General features: G+C 38.4%; 2 protein-coding genes across 10 annotated transcripts in view; one reads left to right on the forward strand and one right to left on the reverse strand.

The window, feature by feature from the left end:
- Positions 1 to 13,766, forward strand: part of LOC109401001 (uncharacterized) — a 403,227-nt gene extending 389,461 nt beyond the window's left edge. For 8 of the 9 annotated variants that reach the window (XM_029880099.2, XM_062852268.1, XM_029880101.2 and 5 more), the window contains 4 exons: positions 2,349 to 2,460; positions 2,604 to 2,660; positions 3,783 to 3,959; positions 11,660 to 13,766. In XM_029880099.2, the coding sequence (XP_029735959.2) occupies positions 2,349 to 2,460; positions 2,604 to 2,660; positions 3,783 to 3,959; positions 11,660 to 12,419 (1,106 nt within the window). In that variant the 3' untranslated portion in view covers positions 12,420 to 13,766. The remainder of the gene's footprint in view (positions 1 to 2,348; positions 2,461 to 2,603; positions 2,661 to 3,782; positions 3,960 to 11,659) is intronic. The other variant, XM_029880102.2, reaches the window with a different exon arrangement.
- Positions 1 to 25,707, reverse strand: part of LOC109428685 (17S U2 SnRNP complex component HTATSF1) — a 260,344-nt gene that overhangs the window by 186,011 nt on the left and 48,626 nt on the right. Inside the window, exon 2 of the mRNA XM_062852264.1 lies at positions 20,843 to 21,991. Coding sequence (XP_062708248.1) covers positions 20,843 to 21,967 — 1,125 coding nt within the window. The 5' untranslated portion in view covers positions 21,968 to 21,991. The remainder of the gene's footprint in view (positions 1 to 20,842; positions 21,992 to 25,707) is intronic.

Below are 25,707 nucleotides of genomic sequence, written 5' to 3' on the forward strand. Positions count from 1 at the left end.
AGCACGAAAGACCATCACCTTGCCGTAACCCTCTGCGAGATTCGAAGGGGCTCGAGAGTGTCCCTGATACTCGAACTACGCACATCACTCGATCCATCGTCGCCTTGATCAACCGTATCAGTTTATCCGGGAATCCGTATTCGTGCATAATCTGCCATAGCTGTTCTCGATCGATTGTATCATACGCCGATTTGAAATCGATGAACAAGTGATGTGTGGGCACGTTGTATTCGCGGCATTTCTGCAACACCTGGCGGATGGCGAACATCTGGTCCGTTGTAGCGCGTTCACCCATAAATCCAGCCTGATATTGCCCCACGAACTCTCTTGCAATCGGTGATAGACGGCGGCATAAAATTTGAGAGAGTATCTTGTAGGCAGCGCTCAGTAGTGTGATCGCGCGGTAGTTCCCGCAATCCAACTTGTCGCCCTTTTTGTAGATGGGACACACGATACCTTCTATCCATTCCTCCGGTAATACTTCCTCCTCCCAAATCTTGGTAATGACCCAGTGTAGTGCTCTCACCAGTGCTTCTCCACCGTATTTTAGAAGCTCGCTTGGTAGTTGATCTGCTCCAGCGGCTTTGTTGTTTTTCAACCGGCCAACCTCCTCCTCAATCTCTTGGAGGTCAGGGGCCGGAAGTCTTTCGTCCTGTGCACATACTCCTAGATCTGTTACCACGCCACCTTCGGTACTTGCAACGTCGCCATTGAGGTGCTCATCGTAATGCTGCCGCCACCTCTCGACCACCTCACGCTCGCTCGTGAGAATATTCCCGTGATTATCTCGGCACATGTCGGCTTGTGGCACAAAGCCTCTGCGCGAGCGGTTCAGCTTCTCGTAGAACTTTCGTGTGTCCTCAGCGCGGTGCAGCTCTTTCATCGCTTCGCGATCTAGTTCTTCCTGCTGGCGCTTCTTCATCCGGAAGTCTGAGTTCTGCCTGTTCCACGCCTGTCTGTAACGTACCTCATTCGCTCTCGTACGGTGTTGCAGCATTCTCGCCCATGCTGCATTCTTCTCGTTTTCCAACTGTTCACATTTGCCGCCATACCAGTCGTTTCCGTGATTCGGAGTCGCGAAGCCTAGTGCTGTAGCCGAGGTACTACCTATGGCGGATCGGATGTCCCTCCAGCCATTTTCAAGTGTAGCTGCGCCAAGCTACTCTTCCGTTGGTAGGGCCACTGCTAACTGCTGCGCGTAGTCTTGAGCCACTTCTACGTTACGAAGTTGCTCGATGTTGAGCCGCGGCGTTCGACTTCGACGCGTGGTGATAACTTTCGAAAGTTTTGAGCGCATGCATACAGCGACTAAGTAGTGATCCAAATCTATATTCGCACTGCGGTATGTGCAGACGTTGGTTATATCTGAGAAGAATTTACCGTCGATTAGAACGTGGTCGATTTGATTTTCTGTTTGTTGGTCGGGTCCAGGTGGCTTTGTGGATATCTTTGCGGGGGAAGAAGGTGCTTCGAACTACCATACCACGGGAGGCTGCAAAGTTTACGCATCGCTGGCCGTTATCATTCTTTACAGAGAAGAACATTAATCAAGACAATTAGATGATCGGCATTGAACCACAAAAACCTTACAATAATTGGTGAGATCTTTCCAATATTATTTATTTATTTATAAATAATTTATTTATCAATGGAAATTCAACTTTGCAACTCCATCCAAGATTTGTGCAAGTATTCATGCTATGCTATGCTTCTATACACATACAAGACAAACGTAAAGTATTTTCAGGACCAACTTTTTTTTAAAGTTTTGTATTACATCTTTAAACAATGCCTTGAAACATGAAAGAGGAAGCAGAATCTCATTGAAAACAATTGTCAACATCTAACTGCAACCACTGGTAGATTTTTCGAAATGCTGCTTAAAGAAATTCAACGATTTTGTAGATCTATCAGGAGCGATTCCTGGAATACAAAATACAAAACCTTAGCAAAATTTGTATTAAGCTATTCATGATTTTTTTTTAAAATACTCGGAAAACTTCCTGTAAGATTTCCAACGAAAACTCTTGTGATAGCTAGATTGATTGTGGGGATGTTTCTAAAGAAATTTCTGTGACAATTCATCGTGAAATATTTGTAAAAATCTACGGAGAGCGTTACAAATGCTTCTGGAAAATTGTCGTTTTGTTTCTCGAAAGGGATTTATGAATTACCTCTTTTTATTGTTAATATATTGCATTATTAAGTGGGTGAAAAGGCGGCTGGATCAGCATCAGATGATTTAATAGCAACCTTATGCCAAACGATTTTATGCCAGCAGCATTCTCATGTCATCTCAAACATTTCAATCAACGTGGCAGCTAACCGGCGAAAGTTTATCGTTTCAGAGAAGAACTATATTTGGATCGGCGGCAACTACAACTGGAGAACGAACAAGTGGCAGTGGGGCTACAACGGCAAGGATATCGTCTATCAATCGTTCAGTCAGATGTTTCCAGGGTAATTATACTGACTTCATACTATGGGACACTGATTTATCTTGAGAAGAGCACATTTTTTTTATTCAATTTGCAATTGACATCCCCGATGTCAAACCTTTCCGGGATAAATTTAGTTCAATTATTTATGAGCATTTTTTGCAGGAGCAGCCAGGATCTGAAATACCACTGTGCAGTGCTTAACCCTGACCTCAAATACAGGTAATTATCATCAATTATCGACTTTCGTTCCAATAAACAGCTTGTCAACCCAACAAATCTGCAACATTCTTGCTCGATTAGGACTGAGTGATGAATGGGAATGATTTGAGAATGTTCTGCCAGTTTACACTAAGCACGAGAATGAACTTGAGTCTCATCTTGATGAAACGCTTTTTGATGCTTTAAATTCGAGTTTTGAAATGCTTTCATATTGACTTGTTAATGATCTGAAAGAAGAATCCATTAGAGTGTTACAGTGTTCTTTCAGAGTTTCAAAGTTTAAATAAAACTACTGGGAAAGTAGGGTGTTTATCGGAATTATACTGCAGTTATTGATTTAGAAAACTGATATTTTTTTAAGAAATGATTGTTTTTTTTTACAATAGAAAAACTTATGAGTTTTAGGGAATATAACAGTTTGACCAGAATATTTACTTAAGAACAACCAAATTAAACTCGAACCCTCGAGATTGAGAAGTAGTTCGAACCGTTAAACACCCTATTTTCCACTTTCATCAACCGGACTCAAACACAATGCGACAAAACCCATCGTCCGGATTTCCAGCATGAAATAATTCAGCCATTTAAACAAAGCAAAAACCCTATATTTCAATCTAACGAATCAACGTATGTTCTGCATTCAACATAAAAACTCAAACAGTCAGCAAAACTCTCTACGAACAACGTCAAAAAGGTAAAACGTGACATTTTCAAGCATGTTGCTGCTGCTACTTCTGAGAGAAGTATAACTCTCTTAAACCAGCAGCTCCACCTTCCTTCTGTTTGGCACTAACGTCGGAAACTGTATCACTTCAGAATATATCCATATGTCTCCATTGGTGATGGAAACTTCAACGAAACAGCTCCGGTGATGGCTTTTGGCAATTGATTATTTATGTTTTTCAACTTTCAAAATCAAACTAGAATGAAATCGGTTATTGGATTTCGAGGAAAAATGAATGCGCGCAACTAACACAAGCACTTTCAATACTAGGCACTTTCCACTAACATGAAATAGAAGATATCAACACTACCCAACATTCAATAAAAGCGCAATAAATCTCTAATTCGGGACGTTCGTCCGGATTTCCATCTCCTTTTTCTCGCGTTTCCCATTTTCAGATGGTCAGCTAAGCTATGCACAGAAAAGTTAAACTTCATCTGCCAGCACAAGATGCCGCTCGTCAACGGGCACAGCCGTGCCAAGGTGTACACCCGGTGGAACGAAACCTTCCCGAACGCGTTGGCCAACGAGGTGGAGGTGGTGGTAGCGGACCAACCGCGCAGCAGTCATCTGAAGTGAGTATTGATGGTTTAGATATTTAAGGAAAGTAGTAGATAATGCAAGAATAGCAGTTATTGCAACTCCACAATGAACTAAAACAATCAAAATTTCATAGAGAATCCATGATTAAGGCTTGGGAATATGCAAGTAACCATTAGCACGATACATCTTTTGTTTAAGGCTTATTCGGCTATTTTTTTATTGTTAATCACTTAACCTAATTTACAGCTCTATTGTCCACTAGAGCACTATGTGAGCGATTTCAATTGACAGCTGTACCTACAGTATTGTACAGAGCCTAGATGTATTCTATTATACTTTATCGAACTGGTTGCCTTTCTGCTGCTTTCACTTTTCTACTCTACATGGTAGAATGATGAGCACAAGGATGATAGGTGGCCGTTGTTCCTTTCCAGTCCGATTGGGGGTCCATTATGATTAGCAATTCGCCGATGTCCAAGTATCCGGGTCCGTTTGAGCCATGGGGCTTAGAAGAAGGTCAGTGTCAGCCGCTCTCGGTGAACAGCAACTGACGAAAAATTGCAAGTGCCGGGGCTGGGAATCAAACCCATGACCATCCGCATATGATGCGAACGTGTGAGCAACTACGCCACGGGCCCCGGCTTATTGGGCTATTGTACGGCCAATTTTGAACATGACAGTTCCTCAATAGCATTATATTAGCACGCAAGGTGAAAAAGTTCTTGGTTGTTACTTTGGCAGCTAATAATCAACAACCGAAGTGTGCGATGGTAAACATTTTCTGCAAGTACACGTGAATAATTTTGAAAAATTTTCGCTTCATGAAAACTGAAGCATAAGGAACCTTGGGAAGAAGTATTCAATTCTTTCGAGCGGTTCGGAATCAAGATTTGAAATTTTTACCGCATGCTGAAGGCTTTTGTGACATCCCAAAAACTAGTCAAGCGTTACATTTTTGGAGCATCGTTCCGGTGAGTTCGTTTCATATTATTTCATCACGATTTTATGGGATGGTATTAAACTATATGTAGACTGAAGGAGCGTGTCTTGGTCAACACGGAGAAGATTTTCGCAATCCTTACAATTTCCCAAATGGAGGATAACGTGCCTCTGGAGCCGGCCTTCTGATCACATTCCTTTGGCGATTTCTTTGGAAATTTTCTTGGAAATTTTATTGAAATTTCATTGAAATTGTTTCGGTAATTTCTTTGTGGAATAAACGGTATTGTTTTTAGAATCTGCTTCTTCTGTTGGAAAATCTTTCAGATTTTCTTGAAATTTTTATTGCCAATTTTTTTTTGGACATTCGATAATTACTCTGAGAATTCCTTTGGCAATTCTTCTGAGAGTTTCGGTAACTCTTTTAAATTTTTTTAGGCAATTACTTTGGAGATTGCATCGGTTTGAAATTCTACGGCATTCTATTCTTCGTGAATCCTTTTTAAATTTTCTTTGACTTTCTGTTTAGGAAACGCTTTTGGCAAACCCATTAAAATTACTTTGGAAATTCTATAGGAATTTTATCAGACAATTTCTTAGAAATGCAGCAGGCCCCAATATGTTCAAAGTTATTAAAAAAAAAATACCAAATATTTTTTTATTCTTCAAACACTTAACCTTACAGCTCTTTTGTCCACTAGGGTTCTGCGTGAGCGATTCCAAATGGCAGCTGCACTAACACTTTGTACAGCGCCTAAATGTATTCTATTCTAATTCTGCTATATCGAGTTGGTTTCGTTTGCGCTGCTGTCATGGAAGAATGATGAGCACGAGGATGTCGATGAGTGGCTCTTGTTCCTTTTCCAGTCCGATTGGGGGTCCATTATGAGTTGCCATTAGCCGATATTCAAGTTTTCGGGTCCGTTGGAGCATATGCTCCGAAGAGGGTTAGGTGTCAGCTGATCTCGTGGGGAAGAGCAACGGACGAAAAATTGCAAGTGCCGGGCTGGGATCGAACCCATGACCATCCACTTATGAAGTGAACGTGTGGCCACTACGCCACGGGCCCCCAGCTAAATACCAAAGATGTTGCAGAAAAAAAAATTAAAAAAAATCCAGATAGGTTTTCAATGCAATTAGCGAGGGAAATATCAAAGGAATTGCTGATTTTCAAAACAATAGCAGTAGGAATTTCGAAAAGAAATGGTTGAATCAATTTCTAAATAAAAAAGATTTGGCAAAAAAAAATAAAAAAATCTCAAAAGAATTGTTGAAATCCTTTCCAAATGAATTTCCCAAATCAATTCCCAAAAGATTCCCCGAAGAAGTTACCAAAGCAAGAAAGAGGTTTCTGATGAAAATTTTAAACGAATTACCATATTATTCAGTGATGACCAGATTTTGTCAGCTCCTGGTAGCATTTTAGGCAGATAAAATCGGGACATTTTTCTTGTTTTTCGGAGCGATCTCTGTAGGAATTCCCTGGAGGATTTCCCGGAGAATCGTTGAATAAACAACCGGAGAAACCTCTATAAAAACTCCGGAAGAATTTCGGAAAGATTCCCAAAAAAAATCCCTGAAAACAATCCTGGAGAAATTCTTCGAGGAATCCCTTGAGACAACCCTAACAGGATCTCTAGAGGAATTTCAAGATTAATACCTGAAGAAAGCATCCCCAGACCAATCCCTAAAATACCTAGTGAAACCGTGGAGGAACCCAGAGAGGTATTCTCGAAAGAATCACTAGAGCGATCGCTGGAGGAATTTCCGAAGAATCCCTGGAGAAATTCCCGAGGAATTCTTAGAGAAACATCCAGAGGAACCCCTAGAAAGAACTCCTGGATAATTGGCTTCTTTAGCGTTCTGGATGCCAAACTCTGCACGCCAACCCCTGGTCGCATTTTGAACTGGGCGGAGCTCTCCAACAGTTGCCCAGCTGTCAAAAGGTGATTTCAAAAAACCCTCTTTGAAATTGATTTAAGGTGCCAAAATTAAGTTCTAAGAATCTGAAAAAAAAAAATCATAGTGGCTCAGAAAAAGATGTCTTTTCATATAAAATTAAAAAAGGCAACACTTTCAACACTGGAAGGTTCCCTAAAGAAATCCCTGAAAAAATCCTTAGAGAAATTCTTAGAAGAATCCCTGGAGACAACCCTAACAGAATCTCTATAGGAATTTCAAATATAATACCTCGAGAAAGCTCTGGAAGAATTCCCAGACCAATCTCTAAAATACCTAATAAAACCGTGGAGGAGCCCAGGGAGGTATTCTAAAAAGAATCCCTAGATAGTTTTCTAAAAAAAAACTTCGGAGGAATTTTTGGATAAATTTTTGAAAAAATCTCCAGAGGAGTCCCAAGCGAAACATATTCAGTAAACCCTGGGGATATCCCTAGGGCAATCCCTGGAGAATTTCCTGGATATTTACTAGAGGTATTTCAGAAGAAATTTCAGGTAAAAATCCAAGAGTAATTCCATGTGAAGTCCTTGGATAAAATAACTGGAGGAAGCCCTGAGGAAGAATTACAGGAGGAATTACTGGAAAAATTCCAGCAGTATTTCCAGGAACAGTCAAGACATTATAGAAGAAATTTCTGAAAAAAAAAATTCTGACGGATTCTGATCGAAAGAAGACACCCGAGGAAATGGCAGGTTGGTTGGTGGATGAACTTCGAAATTTCCCGATAATCCACGGTAAGAGTGTTCGTAACTCGGAAGAGTTAGTAGTAAATGTTCTACTGTTGAAATACGGCGAGGGGAGGTGTTGGTTTCAATTGACGTCACTGCGCTGTTCCCAAGCGTGCCGGTGGGTGATGCTTTGCGAAGCCTGCGAACACAATTCTTTCAAAGACTCCTTTGGAAACTCCTCGTAGGTTTACTTTTAAAATCTTCTTAAGCATGTGGCTCCCATTTTCATCCTAAGAAAAACAAAGGATTAAAGCACTGTTTAAGAAACAAATTTTTGTATTTTTTGTCACAAGTGAGCACCCATGAAAACAAAAAGAACGAAATCAATCGGTGCCGTAATCGCTTGTTTTCGAATAGGACGAATATGGGAGCGTGAGATTACTGATGGCGCACATACCCTAGTCAGAAATTCTTTCACAAAATGTCTTTCACTTTAGAACGTCCTCTTGAAATTTTCCCAAGAACTCCTTAAGAAAATCTTGTATGGATATTAGGCCGTCCCTTATTTTGCAAAAATTAGAAATGTTATAAGTTCGTTAGTGGAAAATGATCGTTTTAGCTAAAAAATGATCGTGTCAAAATTTGAAGTCCGTATCTCAAGGCTAAGTGGTCCCTCAAAGGGCCTAAAGTTGTCAAAAATTGTATGGGATCAAAAAAAACATGAAATTTTTTTCGACGAAACAAATACGCTATTCCACTAAAACCGGTGATTTTAGGACCCTATAGGGCCAAAAATGTGCTTAGATTTGCGATATCTCTACTCGTTTCCAAGATATTGACAAAAAACCTCCGAAAAATCAGCATTTTAACCATTTTTTTAGATTTCGAAGGAAACCCACCCTATTTTGTTCAATAACTCAAAAACGAAGAGAGATATCGCAATTCTAAGTACATTTTTGGCCCACAGGGTCCTAAAATCACCGGTTTTAGTAGATTAGCGTATTTTTTTGTCGAAAAAAATTTCATGTTTTTTTGGTCCCATACAATTTTTGACAACTTTAGGCCCCTTGAGGGACCACTTAGCCCTGAGATACGGACTTCAAATTTTGACACGATCATTTTTTAGCTAAAACGGTCATTTTCCACTAGCGAACTTATAACATTTCCAATTTTTGCAAAATAAGGGACGGCCTAATGGATATCTTCCAAAAATGTTGCATGGATTCCTTTAGGAAATACTTCAAGAATTCCTTTTAAAAATTGTTGCATAGATTGTTCCAGAAATTCTTTTTTGAATTTCTTCAATTTTTTTATCATAGAGGAATCAAAAATTTTGCCGTGCATTCATCTAGAAAACATGCAATAAACTTTTTCAAAATACTCCATGGATTTTTTAAGAAAATGATTTACAAATACATTAAGTATCAGCAATTCAGAACTCCTTCAAAATTTTCTAAGAAGCTTTCTAAAGATTTTTTTCTAAGGATTGCTTTTGAAATTCTACAAGAGATTATTAAGAAAATTCCTAAGGTGTCTTCACATTCCTTTAGATATTCCTTCAAGACATTCCTCTTTCAGAAATTGCTCCAAGGATTTCCTAAGAAAGCCTTAGAAGGATTCCTTAAAAAAATGTCTACAGTCGTCCAAAGATTATTTAAAGGAGTCTTGCGGAAAAACTGGAAGACATTCTTGCAGAGATTCCTGCAGAAATTCACAGAGAATTCATCAGAAATTCCACCGGGTATTCCTCTATGTTTTTTTTAGAAATTCCCCCAGGATTTCCTCCAAGCTTATCTCTAAGAATTTCTTTATGGATTCCTATAGGAATTCATTAAAAAAATGTTTATGCTTTTTAATTGGGGATTTCTACCGGATTTTTTTTTCAAAAATATCTCAAGAGGTTTCAAGATTCTTCGCAAGATCCCAGCAAGCAATTTGGTTGCTATATAGAAATTGCAACTGAAATAGTCACACATATAGCACCAAAGAAATCGTATTCAATGCACGAAACATGCATATACATACTAAATTGGAGGTCATATCAAAACCTATATACGATTACTGCGATTCCATCAAACATAATTTACGATTTCTCGAAAAATTTCTACGATTTCACCGATTTTATCCGTCTCAATATACGATAATGCATGATCTTATTACGATTGAGAGTACCAATATACGACTAAAAATTTTCAAATAAAAAAAACAAATGGTGTTCAGTGGGAAATGAACATAGGTCCTTTGATTGAGAACTGCGCGTTATCTCTATTGGCTATACATATTGCCAAGTTGAAAATAGAGAGTTCAAAGTGAATGGCATGAATCGAATAAAAATTAGCATGATAAATACGTTGCGAGACTTGTGGTGGGAGCTTTGTTGTTGTGCATTGAGTAGCACCAAAAGTGGTGCCGTGCAAGAGGCCCGGAATTCACATCGTTGTTGGAATCTATACATCACTTATTGTAAGTCATCTGCTAGTATGAAAACCTATGTATTTGGTTGAAATTATTGCTACCATGGTTGGAATGTGTCAACAACAACAAAACACAAATTTGTGATGAATACCATTTTTTCTTTTTCTCCATCATACAAATATGTAAACGAAATCATTTACGATTTCCGAAATTAAGATTCGACTATTAAAAGTGCAGTAACAATCATATGCGACTGTAAAAATGAATATACGATTTCTGCGATTTCATTCACTTCGTATACGACGCAAGTGTGATGCAAACGATCAATATACAACATTGTTATAGTTGTATACGATTTCACCGATTTTCATCATACCTTTAGATAGCAAGCTCGATTTAGCAGATTCATATACGATGTGAAGCGACGATTTCTACGATTCAAATAAATCATATATACGATGCTAGCAAACTTGCAGCTTGACACTAAGAATGTATGTTTTTTTTCACGATTCAATCCGATTCTGTGCGATCCTACCGATAGTATCTCGCACCTTTTATGATCGGAGACGACTATATGAAACAAAATCTCAATTTAAATTTAATGTGGCATGAAATGCTATTTTACGCAATCATTGCACAATGGTCCACGAACTAGATTTACGAGGAAAGATGCATTCAGCGCCTTCAAATGATTTTCTAGATTAATATAGTCTTCTACAAAGTTGTTCCTAAAAATAAGGCCCTCTTTTCAATATACATGAAAATTAGGGTGGTCCATATTTTCAAAGAAATTGGTAATCAAACTTTTTTATTTGCAAGAATAACTGTATACATTATTCGGGAAAGTTGTAGATCTATACATTTTGAGCAACTTTGTTGAAGACACTTTTTATGTAGCTTTAAAATTGACCGATCTAGAGGTATTTTTCTGAATAAGCTTAGGGTGGTTCAAGAAAAACCGGTTTTCTGGCGTTAACGTTTTCAGTTTTGATTTTTCATCAAAGTCTAAAAAGTGTCTTCAGCAAAGTTGATCTCAAAATTGATAGATCTACAACTTTCCCGAATAATGTATACAGTTATTCTTGCAAATAAGGCCGGAACAAATCACATTTTCTTCTTTTGTCACTTTGCTCGTTGACTCGTCAAGGGGGTGGATAATAAATAATAAATGTATATGTTGAGCAGTTACCCAAACAATTAGGCAAAATTGTAAAACTCATCGGATTTGTTAAGAAATTTTCTCGACAACTCTAATTTCAGTTCAAAATTTTTAAATTTTTGTATAATATATTTGGTTTCCCCCTCATAATGTTGAACTCCGGCCAAAAAATTTTCCGAGGGGGAGGGGGGTGACATTAGAGAAAATCGAAATTTGTGTCAGCCTAAAAAAATTTGGTTACCAATTTCTTTGAAAATATGGACCACCCTAATTTTCATGTATATTGAAAAGAGGGCCTTATTATTAGGGACAACTTTGTAGAAGACCATATTTGCCTAAAAACTCATTTGAAGGCGTTGAATGCATCTTTCCTCGTAAATCTGGTTCGTGGACCACTGTGCATTGTCAACAAATATGCATATTATTATACAATTCTGATTCAATATTTGAAAATATACGATTTTTTCCACACAATGATTTACGATATGTGGTTGGCTGGGATGTTTTCGATTTTTGGATTGCTAAATATTTGCAAGGCCCACTTTTTTATTTGTATCTTGGCACTAATTCTGATTTTTTGTTATCCCCGCAGGGACTTCTACAGGACTTCTGGCAGCCCCAGGCTGAACCTTACCAAGTTGAACAGGTCATGGAAAAAGTACAACCGAACCCAGCGAATCAAAAGTTTCCGCAATCGCAACCGATCTCAGCCAAGGAACGAATACATCAGCAATGATATCATCCGTCGTCCAGTGGTAGAATACGCTTCGGACCATTCTGACAACTCCATCAACGGTAACGGTAACGGAAACGGCTATCGCAATGGTAATGGCGCTTTCAGTAGCGGCTTCAATGTGGACATCCATCGTCAGAAACCCCATAAGGATCGCCGTCTGAACGAAGTAAACGGTGAATATAGGCATCATCGTCATCGTTTGGTAACAAAGGCTCCGCCCACGACAACCACAGTGACTACTACAACCACTACGACCACTCCTGTGCCGGAAACTCTCCCAACGGAAGCTCTTCAAGTGGTCACTGAAAGCCACCAATCACCACAACTCTCACAGGCGGAAAGGAAGTCCCGCCGTGAACGGATCAACGAACGGCTTGCGCGACTTACGCCAGAGGAACGGGATCAGTTCTTTACGAGACGCGGATCAACTACTGAGAAATATCAGCACCCGAATCAAGTCCAACAGCTGACCCGCGATGAGAAGAAGGCACAGCGCGACAAGCTCCGGAAACGTCTGGCACAGCTGACGCCCGAAGAACGCGAAATGTTCTTCGCAGAGCGCGCCAAGCGAAAACAGTCCAAGAAGCTGCGATCCAAAAACGAAACCATTCCGTAAGAACTCTGCCTAGCAGCTGCTCGACTCCGTTTCGCTCTGGGAGACGGAGGGAAGCGAACACTAAGCGATAAAATATTGCCTCAACAACAAAGAGTCCTTCTTCCCAAGGGGCAGGAAGGAGATTGCAGCAAAAGCCAGGGATCCAATCCCCTAATCCCTTCTCTTGGTGACTCCACTCCAAGATTGACCAATCTATTGGAATGAAGAAAACACTTTAAATAAATAAATGTAATGCGGTTCCTAAGTCTATATCTCTGTACACTGTCCTGTCTGATAATCTAACCTCTTTCCGGTAAAAACAAACGAACATATCCTTCCTTCTTCTACTAGAATATAAGAAACTTAAGGATTACAAACTTTTGGACTATTTCTACTACGCGCTTCTGTAATGCCATTAATTTAACTAAGTTCTCTTTCGAACATAAATACTACCGTTTATGCATAAGAAGAACAGAAAGAACTACTTGACAATTACCTTTGAACCCAAATAAACGAACTTTTTTGTTGTTAAATTTCCATTTTAGCTTATACATTACTACTAAAAGAAAAAAATATTTTGTATTGAATAAAAAAAATCTAAAAAAAAACAAAACAATGTCAACCAACAGTCATTATTTGTTAAGTTCAAGAGTAATATAACAAGTGAAGTGAATTAAGAATCAATATTAGAAGAAAAAAGTTTACAAATTAACAGCACCATCAGTAGAATCAAAGGAGCAATCTCGTTACACTTTAGTGATTCATCAAGCAAGCCAATCCATGTAGCTACCGAAATCTGTTTCGTCGGTCAACAATAAGCACCCAGTGAGAACAAATGCAAGAAACTTATTGAATTATAGGAAAAAAAAAACTCAAACGAGAACATTAACAATTTGCCATATTAACATTAAGTTTTAAACTAAATATATGAGCAAACACGAACCGAGATGGAAAAAAATCTCATTGTTAATATCGAACGCAGTGCTAAATTATACTTTGTTGAAACAATTCTCTCAATCTACTAGTGAAGTAAGTAACAAAAAATTGAAAAGTCAAGAAAACCAACAAAAATATAAACCAAGTGAGATCAGGACTAAGAAGGGAGAGGAAGAAGTGATGCAAATATACAACGACATCTTGTTGGCAGCAGTATTTTTAGGTTTCGTTTTTGTTTAGATCTGAATGAATGAAAAGCAACAAATCATCTGTAACAGCATTGGAAATTGATTGATTACCCTTAATAGAACAAACGTGATAACGAGAGAGGACGATGATGGTCGAATTGCACGAAGATGAACGCCGGATGGTGAACGAAAACATTTAGATCGGATTGAGATTGCAAATAAAATTCTTAAGATAGCAAGCGTGGGGTTTGTGTTTGATTTTAGCTGTTAGTTAATTAGGTAATTCGCTAACTGTTTGGCCAGAAAGTGACGGGCTTGGTGGTCTAAGGACTGTATCGGAAATTAACTATAAACGTTCAGAATGCTCTATCTCGAAGCATGGTTGGTCTTTTTATTTCGGCTCTTCTATGAAATCTCCACAATATAGTTAAGTTTAGAACAGCTTGAAAAAATTTGGAAAATGTTTAGTATTATTGAAAATATGGTTCTATGAGTACACCACACAAAATAACAATCTGTACAAAAGGCATTTTTTTAAAATCTTTTTAACGTTTCAATAATTTGTAGCGAAAAAAATTTGTACGGGAAAAAATCTGAAAAATGATGGTTATTACTAGCAGTTATGTACATATAACATATCACTCAATACCGACTTTTAAAATTCTTATTTTGGATAGAAAACCCTCTATCATGTAAAAAATGGTCTAACCCAAAAAACACCTACTTTTTGGTCGAACTTTGACGCTCTGTTTTAAATATCTTCAGAGGTTATAAAATGCCGTTCTCTGGTTAAACTACTTCTTCAATAAATTTAAATACATGCCAAATTGAAAAAATGTGAATTTTCAACTTTATGTATTTTTTATTTGCGTAATTGTTCTTTAAAGTCGCATAAAAAAAGAGTTCCTCGAAAAATGGGCATTTTTTTCATTTTTAATAATTGCGCTAAACCACGGAGGAAATTTTTTTTGATAAAAATAATTTTCCTATATCATGAGCATTCTGGAAAAGAATATAATTGCGCAAAAATAAGAGAAAAAATTAAATATTTTTCCACAGTTTTCGCTATTTCAAATTTTTAGGGGGTGTCCAAAATTTAAAGAACATATGTGCAACCTTTGAGATAAAAGTCCAAGTTTAATGATTATTTTTGGAAAACCAGAACTGGCATTCTTTATTTTAAAGATTTATATAGTATCTCCAAAAATAAAATTATGTTTATTTCAAATAGATTATTTTTTAGGCAGTGGTGAACGTTTATAGTTAATTTCCGATACAGTCCTTAGTGGCTACCGCTACTGATTCGTATGCAGAAGGTCCTGGGTCAAATCCCAGACCGGTTTTTTTCTCCTACTTTCTATTCAATTTCTCTCTTTCTCTTCTCTACATATACAACTCAAGTATATTCATAAGTTCATAGCCATTGCTACACACTAAAAATATCTCAATTTTAATAGTGACACAATTGATCGAACTGCCTGAAAAAGCTTTGACATAAACATAAATGTGTCACATTTTTACACTTTTTGTGACGTACGCATTAAGTTTATATTGTTTGAGTTCTTCCAGCCATAATTTTGAATCACATAACTGATAATTTAGTTCTCTATGCTGTAAATTTACGCGATATGTTACAGAAACATAATGATTACTGATGTTGAACTGTCAAACAGCACCTTACAAAATCAGGTGAAGACTGCAGTCGATTGGAAATTTGTTTATTACGAAGGTGAAACAGCATGAAAACCGCTTATAAATTTAACACCAAGTTGTGCCACAAACCTGGAAATGACAATCCGTTACCATCAGCCGATGCAGTGGTAAACAAAAACAGCCACGCTCAGTCAATCAGAAGGCGGCTTTGTCTGCTTGGCTGCGATGACGGCTGTTTCAGTACATACATACACGCCAGCAGTGACGACGCGACAGCCGAACTGCAAGTTCGTTTATGGTAGAAGTTGTTCATCTTCGACTGCCATCTCTTCAACGTGGTGAGTCAGCCGAGAGAACAAGATCGAAAACTGACACTCTGAGGATCGAAGTTCGACTCCCGAATGGAACTTTTGTATTTTTTTTGTTTCAATATGCGGTGCTATAAATAGCACAGTTCCCAGTCATGTATACAAGCAGCCGACGCGCTGAGCTGTTGCGGTAAAATTACATGAGTCAAACATTTTCCGTTTCCTGTAAAAATAAGATCGCACACAATTTTGCGTCAAATGTGTTGCTTTTATATGTCGGACTTATATGACACAAAATTACAAGATTTTTTCGAAGTGTGTAGAACAGAAACGTTTTGAACAAGCCGTTTCCCTTCCTTTCAAATTTAACAGCACAGTGTCAATCTATCGTATAACGCCTACAAGTCATGCAACCAAGCGAACTGTGCCGCTTCTCCTTCAGAGTTATCAACACACAATCTCCATGGATCCATGGATCACATCACCGACCAAAGGTGACTGCCAGATATCACATCCTACCCTACAAACAAATTCCTAATCCGTGCTGGTTGTGGGGACGCAGAGTGCTCTCGGTCTCTAGTAGCAACAACCATCACAAACATTCTTTTCTCTCCCCAACTGACTGTAAGCACTTGGCCGGCGCCAGTATTGATCCAAAATGTGCATGAGCTGCTAAAATTGCACTTTGAGAATAAGTGGAGTGTCCCAGCCACTTATTCAGTTGGAACTCAGTGCATTTGCATTTGCATTTATACCAGTTCAGATCAATCACGGAAGAACAACCATCGACATGTACAGTTAGTCTGAGTTAAGCTAATTCTCTAACTGTTTGGAAAGAACTGTCTCCAAAAATCCAAATCCAGAAAAAGTTCTTCTATATCTTCCAGGAATTTTGCAAAAACGGATTTGTTGTTTCGAAAAAAAAAACATCATTGAAATTCTACCACAGTGTCTTCTAGGAATAAATTTAAAAACTTGAAGCATTTGAAACCAGGCAATGTGCATTTGATTTTATCGTCAAATTGGGGGATACATTAGTGAAAAAAATACCATTGTTATGCTGAGATTCGAACCCACGACTCGGTATTAATAGTCCGGCGCTTGAATTAACTAAGCCACAGAACAAGTTACGATTTTGTGAAATAAGTCAAACTGGATTCAAAGCGCCACTCTACCGGGTCCGTCTTAATTTTATCTCTGGTTTTTAGAACAGGTAAATGATGAAAACCAGGATTCCAACGAGAAATCATGAAAATCTATCTAGCCTTATTTATCAAGCAATTTTTGACAATATTTTAACAACAACGTCCCGAGAAATTGGTTAGTTTGTAACTGATGACAACTTTAAAAAATATCACTTGTTGAATAAGTGGAGAATGAAATGAAGAATATTTCATGATTTATTAACCCTCCTAGTACAAAAGAGTAATTTTTGACACCATCTACACACCACGTCAGTAAGCTGTTCCCAACATGATGCATTTAGGAAGGTTAATTTATTTTATGGCAAAAGTATGTAAATATCTTTAACAATGTTTTTGGAATATCTGCAGAACTTTATTTAAAAATGTTTTTCATGAATTACGCAAGAAATTATTCTTCTCTGAGTTATGCCAAAAGCTTTCTTGGAAACATTACCATCAGATTAGGCGAAATTCCTTAATATAAACTTCATTTTACCGTCGGTAATTATATCAGCAAATTTTCTATGCATTCATATTCAAAAGTTTACATGAAAATACCTCAAAAATATTTTAAATATATCTTTTAATGTTCTTATAGAAATACCTAAATTTCTTTCTATGTACAAGAATTTGTTCAGGAAGATTCTTTCGTAGATTTTGCCAAATTATTTTCTTTATGAGCTAAAACTAAATTCAAGAAATTGAAAAAACTCCACTAGATAATTTTCCAGCAGTTACGGCAGAAATTCTTCAACATGTTTTGGATGCAATTTTTTCAGGGATTTCGCACAGTTATTTCTGAAATTTTGCAATAGCTATAACTAACTTTGAACGGAATTTATGTGGTAATTCCTTGATTGAATCCGCTAAAAAATCGCAAAAGCTCATTTAGTATTTCTGTAAAAAAAAATTCTACGAAGTCAGACAAGTTACATTCGTTTTACCATGTACCCTCCTCCTCTTCTTGGCGTAACGTCCTCACTGGGACAAAGCCTGCTTCTCAGCTTAGTGTTCTATGAACACTTCCACAGTTATTAACTAAGAGCTTCCTCTGCCAATGACCATTTTGCATGTGTATATCGTGTGGCAGGCACGAAGATACTCTATGCCCAAGGAAGTCAAGGAAATTTCCTTTACGAAAAGATCCAGGACCGGCCGGGAATCGAACCCGTCACCCTCAGCATGGTCATGCTGAATACCCGTGCGTTTACCGCCTCGGCTATATGGGCCCTTGTTTTACCATGTATACATTAAGGAATTCGTCCAAATAAAGCTTTTAACGTTGTGACGTGTTTCGTGAGAAACTTTTGAGGGAGCACTAAAAAGGTTCACACGAGATTATGACCAGAATTCCGAACTCTGAAATTCTCTTCAAATATTTGATTGTTTTTCCTGCGAGTTTAACTAGAGATAACTCTTCACTCATTCTTGTGAAGAAGATTTCAGAGATTTCTTAAGAAGTTCCCGCAAAAATGTCTCAAGCTGAAATACCTTTCACGATTTAAATCAGGAGTCTTTTCTTTGTGTGTCTTTTCAAATTTCATTGAAAAAGTTCTCTGACGTATCGTTGCGATGTAGTGAAAATTAAAATACTTCCAACAATTCATTCATTTATCCTGTTAGAATGTCTTCTAAGATTCCTTAATATGATCTTTATCATTCTTTTAGGTAATCTTTGGGGATTCCTGGAGAGATGTTTTCTGAGATTTCTCCTATGATTCTTCCTATTTATGCATATTTATGAGATTCTTCTACCACATCTAGTGAAATTTTTATTGTCTCTCGAATTATTCAATATCTATCTTTTGGAATTCGTGCAAATATTTTTTGGGATTCCTCTAGTTAATCTCATACGACTCCACTTGGTTATCTCTTGGAATTCGATGAACAGTTTTCATTTGGATCTCTGCTGCTATTTCTTACCCTTGGAAATTCTCCTGGAGGTTCTTTTAGTTTTTTTTTTCGAGATTTCCTTGCAGAAGTTCCTCCTGGAATCAATTCAGATGCTCCTTCAAAATTTCTCAAAGAGAATCAGCTGTTATTTCATGCAGAGTTACGGCCAAAAGCCGATATTCCTTAAGGAGTTCACTCTGATAGGTTTCACCCAGAAGATCCTCTTGAAATACTTCCAGAAGTTCCTTCCGAATTTTGTTGAGTTAATCTTTGGATTTCCTGAAAAATCCAAAGAAAAGATTTTTTCCAAAATTCCTCCAAAAAATCTTTCTGAGATTATTTTAGGAGTTTCCGGGCTGTTATAGAAATGTCGATTTGGAGAAAAAAAAAAATACGCGCCAAAACATTATGATTATTCCGAAAAAAAAACAACTATTCATGCTCATAATGCTTTCTAGCACATAAGTTGATAGATTGATTTTACCCATTTCCCTTCCATGACTTCAGATTATAAGTTTTACATTTGAGAAATTTATTGATGCAAATAGATTGAATTCTTTGAAGTTGGGTAAAAAAGTTCAATTGTGTTTTGATTCCACATCTATCAAGGTTCCTATGGTTTTACACAAATGGATTTTATTAAATTAATCTAGATTTATCGCATATTATACAGAACCTCAAATTTCGTTACTTTTCAGATGCTTATGCAAAGCAATTTCTTTTATACTAATTTGTAGTTCAAATTGTGTTAGAAATCCTGAAGAAAAAACTGGAGTGATTCCCAAAAGATTACTCGACAGATTTTCATAAAAATTTCCAGAAACTTGTTGTAAAATGTATGGATTAATTTCTAAGAAACTTGAACTTGTTCCCAGGGATAGGGTGCGACTCAAAACACTTTGCGTGCCGCACACTCTGCTACGAGACAGCACAACAAACTAGAAGGAGACGAGTACGCGCAATCGGTTGCACCCTAAAACGAAAGTACACAGCGAATGAGTAACTTGCGAAAAGACAAAGGATTTTTCACTCATATTTGCGTGCGACTGGATCAGCACAAAAAATGTGCTGATCCGGGTTTACACAAATTTGCGTGAATTTTCACACAAGTTTGCATGAAATCTTTTGTCTTTTCGATCGCTGCGTGAAAGTTACTCCTTGCTCTGTGTACATCGATCTTTCCGTGTGTGTGTGTTGCTCGCTTACTTTGCCGCGCGCTGGAGCTCTCACGCTCTGTCGTATGCACTCTCTCGGTGCTTGTCTCCGTGCTTGGCACTTGGCTTGATACTACGCACGATTGGAAAAATTTCGAATCAAACGACCCATCACTTGTCCATCCTTGACAAGCTTAACAACTTTGCCGAAAACACAAACTCTTCAATTAATTTATTAATTGATTTTTTCTGTTTGGAGACAAGCGCAGTCCCAAGCACCGTGCATTACTCCCTGCGCCGTAGAGCTAGTGCTGCGATTGTCTCTCGCACAATTACGAAAACTCTCACTCATACGTCTCTTGTCTCTCGGCAAAACGGGAGACGAGCACTTGCGATTGTGTGAAGCACACGCTTTTTTCGCACCGCACGGTGCATGCCGCCAATCCCTGCTTGTTCCTCCAGATTCAGATGGAATAATACAAGTGCAATTTTTGGCAGAAATTCCTGATAAAATCGTTAATAAATTACGAGCATTTCTAGGCATATCTTTGGAATTTATGGCAATATTTCAGCAAAATGTTCCAAATCTGAGAATATCGGAAGCATCAATTCAATTTTTCTCGTTCCGACAGGAGTTCAATTATAAGTGTATTCAGGAGTTCCGTCAAGTGTTTTCAAAGCTTCTAAGAATGACACCATAAAAATCGCAAAGCATTGCATATATTTTTGAAAATATCATAGGGAAGTGGAGCCATCTCGGCAGGGCTCCTACTTTGGGCACTTTTCTGCTATAACTCAGCCAATTTTGAACCAATTGACATAATTTTCGGAACGCGGTGGGATACGTATAGTATCTAGCCGTGTACAAAACACGAAGGAATGATTCAAAGATGATTTTTCTACAAGATGCGTTGATCGATTTAAATTAAGGAGACAAGGGACGAACTCTGAGATTTTTTATCTGAAAATGTAACTTTTCTCATAGTAAATCCTATGTAAACTTTGAACTGCTTGCGCTAAACTAGCTGATAGCAAAAATTCAATACTACGTGATTTTTTGTTTGCAAATATCAAAACGGATTTTTTACCTGAACAATTTGAAAACTATTGACAATTGATAAATCTCACCTTGATATAGTGGCATAATCCATCGCCTTTCAGCTCCCCATTTGCATCGCGGTACAGTTTAAGCTTCAACTTGTTCGTCCGTGGATCCTTCAGCACCATTCCGCATTTGGACATCAGTTCACCGAACTCCTCTTCCGTAATGTCCAGCGGAAGATTGGACACATAAACCTTTGTGTTATGTTCCGGTTTCAACTCGAACCACTTGGGCGGTTCCGGAGGAGCTTTCCGCTTTTTGCCCTGCGGCTTGGGAGGTTCCTCCGGCATTGGTTCTTCTTCTTCCTCCGAATCCTCAGGAATTTCTTCTTCTTCTTTCGCGGAACTTTCCTTACCCTCATCAGCATTCCCAAACCCGTAACTCAACTGATACCTAGCCATGAAATCATCGTCTACCTTCGGAAACCATGCCTTCTTCTCTTCATCATAGAAATGCACCATCCCTTCCTTGTCCCTATAATGATGCACTCCATCTTCGGAGCTGTAGACACTACCCTGTTCCGAAGCCTGCTGCTTCGGAATCCACTGGTTCGTCTCCTCACACCACCGGTAATGTTCCGTTTCCTTTGGGTTGTCCTTGGGAATCCACTTTTCACTTTCCGTACACCACCGGTAATGTTCACTATCGAACGGAATCCACTCGTTCTTCACCTTGCACCACTTGTATCGATACTTGGTTTCCGGATCGGTATAGATTGCTTCTCCCTGCTCGTCGTAACTAACATGCTCCGCGTACTTGTCCTGTGACTGGCTTTTGTCATCACTTTTCGCACAAGATTCCGGTTCATCCACTTTCACGGTGCATGTTTCTTCCGCTTCGACACTTTCCGGCCCAGCCGGATTCGTTGCACCCTCCATTTCAATCACTCGATTCTCGTTGTTGGCATTCTCCGAATCCGAGAGGATCGAATCGGATTTTAGAGAAACATCAGACGTCCCCGCGGCGGAAGTGGCTGAGACATTTTCGATACTACCAGTAGTCTCGCTCATTGCATCGCTATTTACTTCACTATTATTGCTAACAGGAGGTGCCGATGACGGGGAAACAAGGTTGTCATCATCAGCTGATGCTGCAGAAATGGGAGCAGCGGCAGCGTCGGTGGGTGTCGCGCTTTCAGCGCTGTCAGACATGGTGAGTGGTGCGTCTGCAAATTCCTGTTATGTATAGGGAAGAGATGGAATGGAGAGGAAAACTAATTCAGTGATTTATGAGCTTTATGAGTGTCGGATGAATTGGTGGAAACTGCTGCCGTGTGCAGCATAGTTGTCCCATGTTCTATGGGAAACCCTATTAACATGGGACAACTATGCTGCACACGGCAGTGCAGATGGGTAATTCTCGCTGAAACTAGGCCGCCATTAACATAAAGTCTGGAATTTCATTATTTTTTTTTGCTTATTCGCGTGAGTTGTACATGTGCCCCTAAAATGTTCTTCCTTTGGGGGGAAATTACAGTGATTTTTCAATTGCTTATTTTCGACGAAGAATATGCTTTATTCGATACTTTTAAAATCATTGCTTGACTAAAAAGTATGCCATTTTAATAAATTTCAAAATGGTTCAAATTAAGATTATAATTTGGCTAGTTTAAAATATGATTCCTTGCCCTACATTTTTGATCAATAACCGCGCAGGCCAAGTCCAACGGAATTGGTGGTCTAGTGACTACCGCTTCTGATTCGTATGCAGAAGGTCATGGGTTCAATCCCTGGCCCGTCCCTTCCCTCCTACTTTTACTATTTCTTTTTTCTATAAATACAACTCATGTATATTGATATGTTCATAGCCATCGCTAGAACCAGAAACGAATTGAAAAAAGTCGTTTCCCTTCCTTCCAACTTCCACGGCAAAGTGTATATAACGCCTACAAGTTATGCAACCAAAACGAACTGTGCCGCTTGACCTTCATATTCCGCCGGCGCCAACCAAGTCCTTATAGTCAGCTGGGAAGGGCAAGGAATGTTAGAGTGTACTGCTTGTTGCTACTAGAGACCGAGAGCACATCTGCGTCCCCACAACCCACACGGACTGGGGCAAGGTTATTATATATTGTAAGGTTGTCTTAGATGTCAAAACTGGCTGAGCGGCCATTATTTTTGCAATTTTTCCCCACAAACTAGACGTCATGCTCAACCTTACAATATATAATAACCTTGGACTGGGGTATTTATTAGATGGAAAGGATGGGAGAACTGGGAGTTACCGTTGGGCCGGTGATGCGATCCATGGATAGGGGATTATTTATAGTGTTCGTAAGGTTATTGATCAAAAATGCATGAGCTGCTAAAATTGCACTTTAAGAATAAGTGGAGTGTCCCAGCCCCTTATTCAGTTGAATCTCAGTGCAACTGGTATCAGTTCAGATTAATCAAGGAAGAGCAACTTGAGGAGCAACCAATGACATGTATAGTCAGAATTGATCGTGAATAACGGCGCCCGCCAAGTCCAAATAGTCAGCTGGGAAGAGAAAGGAATATTATAGTGTTGTTGCTACTAGAGAGATCGAGGGCGCTCTGCGTTTCCACAACCCGCACGAACTGGGTTTTCAATTCGTTTCTGGTTCTAGCGATGGCTATGAACATATGAATATACATGAGTTGTCTATATGTAGAGAAGTGAGAGAGACAGAAAGTAGATACAACGATACAAAGTAGGAGGAAAGGGACAGATCAGTGATTGAATGCAGGACTTTCTGCATACGAATCAGAAGCGGTAGCCACCGAGTGAAAGAGCATTTACTAGACATAAATCTAAAATATTACTCATACTACTAAACACCTATATTGAAATGTGTAATTTTATTGAATTTTATTTATCCTTATGGCAAAAAGACGACACCGTCGTCACCGACGTTTATTATTCCACGCCGCCGAACAAAATTTCTCACGTCGATTTTATATTTCCCGATCCTATTTTTACCAGCACTTTACGAATCATATGTTTAAATATGATAGCAATAATAGTGATAATTTTTAAACACGTTCTTTTTTTCCTGAGCATATGAAGGCGATTTTTTTGTAGTTCGTTTTTTGAAAGCATCGGAAAAAATAAAACTATGTATAAAATAATGATTTCTTACAGCAATACTTTGAAGATTCTCGCTTATTTTTTAAAGTACTAAACGAGTCTCTTTTGTGAACTTAAACGGATTATCAACAAAATTTATGACGTTATCCTCATGAGGGCCACAAACACATTGTCCAACATGTTTTTGGCATATCTTTTGGAAGATTTATATGGCAATTTGCGAATGGCATACTTGGAGGTATATAGCCCATGAATTTTTTTTCCGAAATTTCTGCAGAAATTTCTCTAGAAGAACCTCAAGAAACATTTCCTGCATTTCTTTCATAAAGCCTTCCACATTTAAAAAAAATCTTTCATAGATTACACTAGTTTACAGCAATTTTGAACTCGGTAAGCTGATGATCATTTTTAGTGTAGAGTCATGCCCTGAGTTCGAAAACGTGAAGACTGTCGATTTAAAATCGATTTTTGTTCTATTTTTAAGCAAAGTTGCCCACTTCATACATCTCTATTTCCGTAACCAATGCTCGGATTGAGCTGAATTTTTTACTGTAACTGGTTGACATCTAATGTTTCAAATGTACGTTGAGAAGGAATTTTTGAATTGTTTTTAACTAAAAAAAAATTTGCTCAAATTTAAGGAGGTTGGCCTACATAATCATAAATAATCCCACTAATTTGATGCAAAAATTATGTTCAGATGATCGAAACATATTATATTCAGTTATCTATTTATGCAATAAGATTAAAAATTTGTTGACTGCAACGCAGAATAATTGAATTTTAGTGAATTCTATATTTTTATAAACTGTAGAGCTTGATTTTCAGGAATAACTCAAAAACTGTTCTGTAACCACGATCTTGATATCAGAACATGATCCGCCAAGGGTTTCTAGCGAGCATTCCCATAAATGTATTTAGCAACACTTCCTAGAATTCCACATAATCCTTCAGGGATTCGCTAAGAGTATCTCCAGCAAAGATTTTTACTGGAATTATATACAGAATTATTTTTTTAAGTTTCTTTCAAAAATTCCTCCATGCATTCCATCTTGTGTGGGTTCGTGGCCGTGCAGTTAGCGGCGTCAGTCATCTACACGGAAAAATGAAAGTACCCAAAGTGAGTTCATTCCATCCAACTTCAAGGTTGCATGCGGGAAGCCAATTTTGAGTTGCTGGAGTCGATGTTTAGGTAGGTAGTTTGCATTTAGGCGTATACGGCCAAAGTACCTAAAGTCAAGGTTCTTTTTACTCAACCGTCAGTTAAAATTACTCAACTTTCGGTACTGTGCCACTTATTCAATTTTGGCTTCCCGCATCGAACTCTCAAAGTTGGGTTGTTTTGCTATTCACTCTCTGACAACAATAAAGAGAGCGAATTAAACAGGATGCAAAAAAGAACTCAAAAGTAAGTTTAAAAAAACTCAAATTTGGGTTCTCTTGTTTTTCAGTGTAGGCGTTTCGTAAGCCTCGGAGTGCGGGTTCGATTCCCGCTCCAATCTGGGAAAACTTTTCGTCAAACGGAAAATTCTCCATTGGGCCACTGGGTGTTATGTGTGTTGTCCTTTGTCTCGTGCTAGTAATTTTCAGTCTGTGCGGCCCAACCCGGGAGCTTCTTGACAGCTGCCGAACAACGTCAGCGTACCTAAAAATTTTGGTCCGGGTGGTACTGTCAGATTCAAAGCGGCAAGCGCTACTTTTGAAAAGGACGAAAACCGACTATAACAAACCGAACAAAAAATATTAAAACATTAAACAGAAACCTTTATTTGTTGTTTTGGTTTTTTTTTGTGGAATATAAATGCAAATTAAGTGCGGCATAATGAATTTTTTTTACTAGAAG

Source organism: Aedes albopictus, chromosome 2 (assembly GCF_035046485.1).
Source record: "Aedes albopictus strain Foshan chromosome 2, AalbF5, whole genome shotgun sequence".
NCBI lineage: Eukaryota > Metazoa > Arthropoda > Insecta > Diptera > Culicidae > Aedes > Aedes albopictus.